The sequence below is a fragment of the Penaeus chinensis genome, chromosome 22 (assembly GCF_019202785.1).
Source record: "Penaeus chinensis breed Huanghai No. 1 chromosome 22, ASM1920278v2, whole genome shotgun sequence".
Lineage (NCBI taxonomy): Eukaryota > Metazoa > Arthropoda > Malacostraca > Decapoda > Penaeidae > Penaeus > Penaeus chinensis.
In genome coordinates, this window is record NC_061840.1 from 4,674,018 (window position 1) to 4,684,017 (window position 10,000).

Below are 10,000 nucleotides of genomic sequence, written 5' to 3' on the forward strand. Positions count from 1 at the left end.
GCATTTATGCCTATCTCTATGCACACTCCGCAAGGGGCAATCTTGTATCACATCTAAAATCACTTAATTAATTCACGCCTGTGCTTCGGAGGAGAACATTCAACACTTTCCAAAACAGGCTTCGAAAAGCATCAAAAACATATTCTATGTATATTCACTCTAACGCGACGGTCCTCGTGAAAACACTTGTATGCGGACACCTTTTCAATGGATTCCTTTACAAATTGTCCTAAAACCATCATTTGTCACTGGACTGTTTGCACGTTACTCCGCAATGGCTACGAATCATGTTTCAGCAACACTCAAAGAGCACAATCGCATTATCACCATCATCCACATTCAGCCATCTTACCGCCATCGTTCACCCACATCACTCCATGCACGTTCACCCACATCACTCCATGCACGTTCATCCACGTTACTCCATGCACGTTCGCCCACGCTCGCCCTTTCACACACTCCCGACCGGCTCGTCGACGGCTACCCGGGCTCGCGGCTCTCTCACTCCGGCCGATCGTGCAGACTGACGGGCGAAGTGACGGCGCTGCGGCTCCTGGAGAGTCCGCTGGCCGCGAGCGCCGACGGACTGCGATACTTTTCCGCTCCGAGACGCCCCACTTTGTGACCGATCGTAACAGGGAAGTCGTGACCGCGTGCACTTACACACACGCGCGCTCGCTCGCTCGTTCGCTCGTCCAGCGGCCACTATGGCCGATACATACCTCTCTTTTCCTCTGTCTGTCTCTTTCTCTCTCACTTCTCTCTCACCCTGATATTCTCCCTTGTCTTCATCTCCCTTCATCTTTGCTTTCGACCCCACTTCCATTTCCTCTTCCTCTCCCTTCCTTTCTCCCTCGTCCTCACTCTTCCTCTCCCTTTACACCCCATCCCTCCTGCTCCCCTCCCCCTCACCCCAATGCAATCGCGTAGCTTCCTCGAGCTGCATGCCGGAGTAGCACTGACTTGGAAATGACTCGGCGTCGCGTTTGTATAGCCGTCACGTCCCGAGAGAAAGAAAACGAGAAAAGAAGGATTGGAGGAATGCGCGAAAGGAGGGAGGACGCGAAACGGTGTTGGAGCAAAGCGGAGATGAGGGGGGGGGGAGGAGGAGAAGGAGGAGGAGGAGGAGGAGGAGGAGGAGGAGGAGGAGGAGGAGGGGGAGGAGGGGGAGGAGGAGGAGGAGGAGGAGGAGGAGGAGGAGGAGGAGGAGGAGGAGGAGGAGGAGGAGGAGGAGGAGGAGGAGGAGGAGGAGGAGGAAGGAGGAGGAGGAGGAAGGAGGAGGAGGAAGGGAAACATGGAGAGAGACAGGTGAATGGGAGAGTGAGGAGGAAGGAGAATATTAATTGGGAAAAAAGAGAGGAATAGAGATGAGAGGAGAGCAAGAGAAGAGAAGACAAGAAAAATGAGAGGACTGGAGAAGAGAGAGGAAAGAGGAAAGAGTAGAAGAGAGAAGAGAAAAAAAGAACGTAGGCGGGATTGAGTCAAGGCCTAGTCTCGCTCACGCACGGGGGGCATGGCAAGATGCATGATAAACCAGGAGACAGAGACGAATGGAGAATTAACAAGCGGGCCGATCCCAGTGCGCGCGGATGGCGAAATCCTGTTCTCCCTGACGCAGGCGCTGTGGCAACAGTCGGCGGGGCCCTGGCGACACCACGCTACATTAGGTTCAACTGTCTAAAGGCGTCGATGGAGTGTTTATGATCATTGCCTATAAATGTGGTGGTATTGGGGTGGGTATTTTGAGCAGTGAGTGTGTTGTTTGCGTGTCTGACATTATATTTGATTGTTTGTGTAATTGTACGTATGCGTGAGCGTGTGTTTCCTTTTCGATTATCCCACACCTACCCGATATATAAGACGTTTCCCTGACGAACATCCTTACAAGAACGCACATGGAATTCCGGCCATGAGCGCCCCCCCCCCCCCCCCCGAGCCACTTCCCAGCCCAAGCACGCGGCCCCCGAGCATGACGGGGACGCCTTAATGAGCGTTTCCAGGCATAGCTCACCGCGGCAGGTGATGGGCGATCGGCAGGCTGCCCGCACCCACGCCAGCCAGGAATGGGCGGGGGCGGGCCCGGGAGAGGGGGCGGGGCACGGAGACAGGTGGACCGAGACCCAGCCGCCCACAATCGGAACGGTACCGACGTCGGATACGGATTATAGGCAGCGATCCACCTGCGCCCGAACACGTCCGGTGGAACGCCAGCAAACACACGCGGGCGCCTGTGCATGCCGGCCGCCCCCGCCAGGCCGCCCACACGCCATGCCGTTAAGTTACTCATCCTCCAACCCGCCTCTCGGCCAAGATACCCGCTCTCCCGCCCGCCTCTCCGTCAAGGCCTTCCCTTGCTCATGGGGTATGCGGGGGCAGAGCGAGACCGAAGGCCAAGACTCATGCCACAGTACATGCCCATCACCATCCCTTCATGACCAGAATTGCTTCCTGATGAGTCCGGACTGAAGACCATAGCGCGGACCACACCACAGATAATGGGTCTGTCCCTTCCTTAATAAAAGCATGGAAGGAAAGTCGGGATAACTCGTTCCTTTTCTAAATAGAATTATAGTCGAAGGCTTTATAGTTCGTTTAAACAGAAAAGCATGGACAAAGTAGCATACCCGTTTCTTATTTATCTGTTCAATATCTTTAAGCAAAAGCTAGAACGAACTAAACCCTCTCTCGTAATGTCAACCAAGCCCAGCGGAACACCCTCGGCACAGACATCACCAGCGCTACCGCACCCATTTCCCTTCGCTGTTCGAGCCTTACTCATCCACCTGTCCCTTCCTTAAACCAGCCAACCGCCCTTCTACATGTCCCTTCCTTAGACCAACCTATCGCCCTCATACCTATCCCTTCCTTAGACCAACCAACCGCCCTGCCACTTGTCTCTTCCTCATACCAACCAACTTCCCTTCTATCTGTCCCTTCCACATACTAACCACCTTACCAACTTCCCTTCTCTCTTAAAAATAACTCATCCACCTGCCCCTTCCTCATACCAACCCACCGCCCTTCCACCTCACCTGGTATCCCATTCCGATACCTACTCAGCCACTACTAACCCAGCTCAACCACGTCTCTGCACATGTCGACCTCTCTTCTACAATGACAAGCAGCCACGAAGATGCCAGGTGCTGACAAGGGGGGGGGGGGGTAGAGAGAGAGAGAGAGAGAGAGAGAGAGAGAGAGAGATAGAGAGAGAGAGAGAGAGAGAGAGAGAGAGAGAGAGAGAGAGAGAGAGAGAGAGAGAGAGAGAGAGAGAGAGAGAGAGAGAGAGAGAGAGAGAGAGAGAGAGAGAGAGAGAGAGAGAGAGAGAGAGAGAGAGAGAGAGAGAGAGAGAGAGAGAGAGAGAGAGAGAGAGGAAGGAAAGGAGGGGGAGCTGAAAATATAAATAGAGGATGTGAAATAATAAAAGAAAGAGCAAGATACCAAATAAGACATCCAAAACAAACACACGATATCAGAAGAAGACGAATACGAAAAAGAAGAAAATAGAAAAAAGGAAGAACAAGAAAAAGAATTAAACAAAGAGCAGAATATCCAGAACACACAGAGACGCCAAAGAGAAAGGACTTAGGACCGACGCCAGCCCAAACGGCCGGCCGAATCGCGCCCAATCAAGCCCTCGACTGGCAGCTCGAAATCGCCTACCAAATCAGCAGGTGTATCCGCGGCCTGATTAGTGATGACAGTATGATTGGTACGTCCGGTGCTGAGGACCCCCGGCGCGTGGCGGAGAGAAGGAATGCTGGCAGAAAAAAACAAAACAATACTTGAAGCGTAGGAGGATTATCTCTCCATCGAACTTATTTTATCACTCGTGTTTTTGTTTACTGTATTTTATCAAAACGGTGGAATCTTGCTGGTCGTCGGGAAGAATGCGGTGACCACCCGGGCGCTTCTCCGAGGCGCTGTCAAACACGCATGCCGAAGCTCTTTTGTTTTCGCAAGAGGATTCCGTTGGCGGCGAAAAAAAAACAAGCTCTCCCATTAGGATTTTTTTTTTTTTTTTATAAATAAACAGCCCGACAGAGAACTCCGAACCGGGAACATATCCTGCGGATCGCTTTCCCTCGTGCCGCTGCTTCGCCGTCGGTTCGCCCGCCCCCGTGGCCACCGCGGCGCTACTTACGGCCGTCGTAAAGTCACGTTCCTGCACATCTCGGTGGACTTCCGGTGCCGTCCTCTTCGCTCGCCGCTCTGCATGTACCCTTGTCTCTCTTTATCGGCGGCATTTTCCCCTCATCTTACATTCTCCTTAATCGCTCCTGCAATCTTCCCATACCTGTTATCACAACAGACTCTTTCCTCCCCCATCCAATTACCAAATTATCGCTCCTTAATTTCATTTGTCCAATATCCCATTTCCTTGCACCCAGAATATCCCGCCTTATATTTCCTTTGTCCGCCTACCCCCCCCCCCCCACAAGGTCCTCCGCGGGTGGTCCTCCTCCAGCACCTTTAGCACGACTCCAGCTGATTCGTCATGTGCGGACTATACACGAGAAGTCACTCCGCCTCGTCAGGGTCAACTTGCCCTGAATAAAGACGAAAAGACATTTTTTTATTTTTTTTATTCAGTGTGGGGTCGAGTGAGCAAACACATTTTTTTTGCAGATTTGTGCCAACGAGAAGGATTCAGCCGTCATAAACACCATCCATCACCATGCAACTGACGACCTGCATCGCCGTGGGGGATCGCCAAATACCGCATAACGTGTCTTCTGTTACTATGGGGAGAGAGAGGACGCCGCCCGCCCGACGCGCTTTTGTTTTCGGGGGAGATTCCGCTCTCTTGGCATGGGGGGGGGGGGGGGGAGAGGATCGCCTATTCATCATTCCAGTCATCGCAGAAAAAAAGACAGTAACGGAAACCGCATCCAAGTGAATCGACACATTTCATTCAAGCAAATAATTCAAATCTTAAAAATTAAAAAACAAGATCTCCGAACCTAACCTAACCCGAGGTTCCTTATCCCCTTTCCCGCCATAAAAAAAAAAAAAAAAAAAAAAAAAATCCACGTGTTCCGTTTCTTCTCCAAAAAAGGCGGACATCCATAACAGCACAATAATAATAATAATAAAAAAAAACATAGCAAATTACACATGAGCCGTTGGTCCGCCATAAAGCCCGCCTCAGACCCAACACGCAGCCGAAGCAGCGGTCGTGGGCGGCCTCCTTGCACCGCCCGAGCAGAAAGACACACGCATTGCAAGGCAACCGCTCTTCCCTTCGCCATTCGCTTTACAGATAAAATGATGATGATGATGATGATGATGGGGATGGTGATGGGGGTGGTGATGGTGATGATGGTGATGATGATGGTGATGGTGATGATGATGATGATGATGATGATGATGATGGTGATGATGATGATGGTAATGGTGGTGATGATGGTGGTGATGATGATGATGATGATGATGGTGATGATGATGATGGTGATGATGGTAATGGTGATGGTGATGATGATGGTGATGATATGATGATGGTGATGATGGTAATGGTGATGATGGTGATGATGATGATGATGATGATGATGATAATGATAATGATAATGATAATGATGATGATGATGATGGTGATGATGATGATCATGATGGTGATGATGGTAATGGTGATAATGGTGATGATGATAACAACAACAATGATAAAAATAACAATAAAAATGATAATGATAATGATAATTATAGTAATAATAATAATAATAACAACAATAATAACAATAACAACAGTAACAACTACATTAATAATAATAATATTACCAATAATGAAGATGATGATATTAAACAATAAACAGGAAAAAGAACTACAATAGCAATAACAAAAACAACAACAGCAACAACAACAACAACAACAATAATAATAATGATTATAAAAAAATAATAATGATAATTCAAAATAATAATAATAATTAATAACAAATAAATTGATAATATTAAAATAAATAATAGTGAAAACTTTTCTCAATAAAAATCGTGTCTTATCTATATGGCTAAAACCCACTAACTAGAACCCAACCGAATCTAAATTTGGAAAAACAAAGATAAACACAAACAAACAACAATTTTCCCCGCCCATTACCCTATTTAACCGCACCGAAGTCGCCGTCCCAAGGTTAGAACACAAGAAGCCGTCACGAAGAAGCCTGAAATACCTAAACTTAAATGGCCTGTTGAAAAAGAAAAAAACAAGAAAAAACAAGAAAAAAATGGAAGATAAATGCCTAAATTAAGGTTTATTTTATGGCTGGCTGGAAGGGGCGCCACGATCGCCTCCTCCGCCGTCGCTGCGCATCCCGATCTTCACTTTAGCTGCATCCGCGTCGGTTCCTCTGATTTGCATTTAATTTAGGCTATGTTCGTCTCGTATAACAGTGTCTGGATATGGCTTAAATGACTGGATAAAAACAACAAAAAACTTTACTAATTGTAAAATGTACGTATCGTGACACTTAAATAAAAAGAATTGAAAATCGGAATTTGACTATGAAAACTGTCTGCGTGTATTACATAGTAGATGCAGATGCAGATTTAAGCGTGCATGTGTGTGTGTATATATATATAACGCCAGCCACTTCTGAATTACACCTTAGTAAAAAAAATCCAAAATGTTTAACAACATATTTTTGGGGGGTGGGAGGCAACTTGAGATAAAACTTAAATACTTACACTGGAATACTGCGCAATACAATACAAGCATTCATACAGGCAGCGCTGGTATCATCCTCATCATAATATTAAAAAAAATAATAATAATAATTACAGCAGCAACAACAGCAATAACAACAATAATGGTAATAATAATTATTATAATAATAATAATAATAATAATAATAATAATAATAATAATAATGAAGATATTGATGATGATGATAATGATGAACAACTTCATCTATACCTGTGAATAGATTTTTTTTTTTTTTCGTTTTGGTCTTATTCCATCAATCTTAAATTTCTTACCACGAAATCTGTAACGCGATCTTGTTCCCTTCCAAAATTTAAGATCGTGTTCCCTTCTCCCAAAATACCGAAGAAAGTCGACCTTACGGTCGTACTCCCCCGCCGTATCAGTCGCACGATTTTCTCACGGCTATCAAGTACAATTTACTCCCCCCCTTTTTTGCGCAAGTATAACAAACACAATTTCGAGACCGAAATTTCAGACACGACGAACATGTAAACAACATTAACGGGGAGGTGGGAGAGGAGGGAGAGAAGGGAGAGGATGGAGGAGGGAGGAGGGAGTGGAGGGAGGAGGGAGTGGAGGGAGGAGGGAGAGGAGGGAAAGGAGGGAGGAGGGAGAGGAGGGAGGAGGGAGAGGAGGGAGGAGGGAGAGGAGGGAGGAGGGAGAGGAGGGTGGAAGGAGTGGAGGGAGGAGGGAGAGGAGGGAGGAGGAATAGGAAGGAGGAAGGAGAGGAGGGAGGAGGGAGAGGAGGGAGGAGGGGGAGGAGGGAGGAGGGAGAGGAGGGAGGAGGGAGGAGGGAGAGGAGGGAGGAGGGAGAGGAGGGATGAGGGAGATCGCCTCTCTGACACACAGCCTGGAGCGGCGCCGTTTTCCTCTGCGTCTCATCGCCCCCGGATATTATGATTACAGTCTTGTATTCTGTCTTTTTTATAGTTTCTTCTTCACTGCTGTGGTGTGTTCTGAGACGGAATTATGGGAAAATATTCTTCCGGTGCTTTTATTTCCGGGGGAATCATTTATTCTTTATTTTTTTATTCTCTTCCTCTTTATTTTTCTTTAGTTCCAGCTCCGAAATCTGATACATTTTTCGTGCTTTTGGAAATTGAGTCTTATCGTTTTAAGAAATCGCATAGGGACCCCATTTCTAACACACGTAAAAAAAAAAGGCTCCATATTTCCTCTCCGTTCAAGTCAAACGCTATTGTAAATCATAATAATACATAATAGTTCAAAGTTCAATGTGTGACCTAAAAATAATCTCCCACGGAAAATATTTACAATTACAGAAATTGAGCAGAAACATGATTTATCTTTTTAACACAAATTAAATTATTCACCGACATATCCTGTCGAATAATGGATCTGAATCTTCTAAACTTCCTTAATGTATATTAATTTAAATCTATTTCATGACGTTCGTAAAACTCTGAAGAGCCATATAATCTGCCGATATTAGTTACCCATCAAGTCGCATCGGTTTTCTCTTAGAGACGGAGAGGCTCCCTTTGAGGGGTGACTAAATCTTTTTGGTGGGGCCTCCTGTCATATCCCTTATACCGGGAAAACAATAATGAAAATATGCTTTATTCGACTTTACTTCAAGTCAGTGGGATCGTAAAAACAAATAAGAACGTTCAAAAAACAAATAAAAGATTCATAAATGCTTAATTCAAACTATATAGTAAAAGTGACGGAAACTTTTTCTTAACCAAAAAGTCCAGTTAATGGTAGAAATAAATAAACAAAACCACAAAAGAGAGACAAAAAACTAAACTAAACCTCCTTCATGCACAATAGAAAGAACAACAACAAAACAACATACCACACCTTTCAACAAAATCATTTTGATTATTATTAAACTTTTTCCTACCAGCACCGTCATCACAGCCGCCACCAACAGAAAAATCAACAGACCAAATGAGGAAATGACCTGGATGTCTAATAGAAAACAAACAAACAAACTGACCTGAATGTCGATCAGAAAAAAATACACGCACAAATAAAATCGAAACTGACCTAGGTGTCGAACAAAAAACAAAACAAAAAAAAGACCAAATTGGAAACTGACTTTGAAGTCAAACAGAAAAAAAAACTTACCTGAACATCGAAAAAAAAAAAAATCGGAACTCACCTGAATACAGAAAAAAAACACACAAAACCAAAAAAACTAAAATATCTGAACTGACCTGGATGTCGAATCTCGTGATTGTCGAGGTCAAGGCAGCGATCCTTGCACACCATCGTGAGGACGTCCGAGATGAGCGTCTTGGGAGGCACCCGATACACCGCCAGCTGATTCCTCGGGAGGTTCACCTGTTCGGAAGCACCGCCAGCATCTCATTAACATATGCCTTACGTACGGAGGCTCAGGAACTGTATATTTCTATGTTTTGGCCAATTTGGGTATTATTTTCACTTTATTGGAAGTACAGAAAGTACATGGTCATATGTAATGGTTCATTACTAATTTTTTTTTTTTTTTTTTTGGCATATGCATCACTACTGGTTCACTAACATCTAGGACACATGAAACGGTTCTATGGCTTCCCTTCGTTAATGCAGATGACAAAGGACCCGCAACTCAGATTCACATTCTCGTTAATTGCAGTATTTTAATCATACTAATCTACGGAAGCTGCATTCTCTTTAAGGACATTTCCCATCAACCCATGAAAAAATAATGAAATATAAATAAATAAATAAATAAATAAACAATATATGTAAAATATGAATACACAAATAAAATGTTAGTAGGCATGCAAGGTGGTGATGTAAGAACACATGTGTGAGTGTCAATATACGTGTACATGCAGAGGTATACACAGTGTGTGAGGGTATTTACCACAAGTTGTTGCTTGTAGACGTATTCCTTAGGCTGCCATGTGCGTGGAGAGAAACACACAACAGAATGAAGATTGCAGATTGAGAAAAAGAACCAGAGAATAACAGAATTCTTACCTAATACTCTGCACTAATTTCCTAACTCACTTTCCTTAATTTTGGTACAAATGTTTACACTTGATTATTTCAGTTTCATACAAGAAGGATTTTAATGTCATTCAAATATATATATTTTTTATGATGTTACTGAGACCTTGTCTTGAAAGCTCAGTGGGGGAATGCAATGGATTAATATATTTATCCTAATGAACAATACATATTCTTTATGTTATTAATAAAAAAAACACATTCTTACAATGCCCTGGAATCCAAAAAAGTAAAAAAAAAAAAACAGAATAAATAAAAGAATGTCTTTTAAACAATAACAATATATATATAAACAACCATCTAAATTCTAACAAAATT

The 10,000-nt window shown here is 44.5% G+C and overlaps 1 protein-coding gene across 9 annotated transcripts in view; it reads right to left on the minus strand.

The window, feature by feature from the left end:
* Positions 1-10,000, minus strand: part of LOC125037055 (flocculation protein FLO11-like) — a 166,361-nt gene that overhangs the window by 38,944 nt on the left and 117,417 nt on the right. For 6 of the 9 annotated variants that reach the window (XM_047630029.1, XM_047630026.1, XM_047630032.1 and 3 more), the window contains exons 5-6: positions 9,537-9,569; positions 8,881-9,007 (exon numbers count right to left, since the gene is read on the minus strand). In XM_047630029.1, coding sequence (XP_047485985.1) covers positions 8,881-9,007; positions 9,537-9,569 — 160 coding nt within the window. Of the gene's footprint in view, positions 231-912; positions 935-8,880; positions 9,008-9,536; positions 9,570-10,000 lie in introns of those variants that run through there. The other 3 variants (XM_047630034.1, XM_047630028.1, XM_047630033.1) reach the window with 3 other exon arrangements.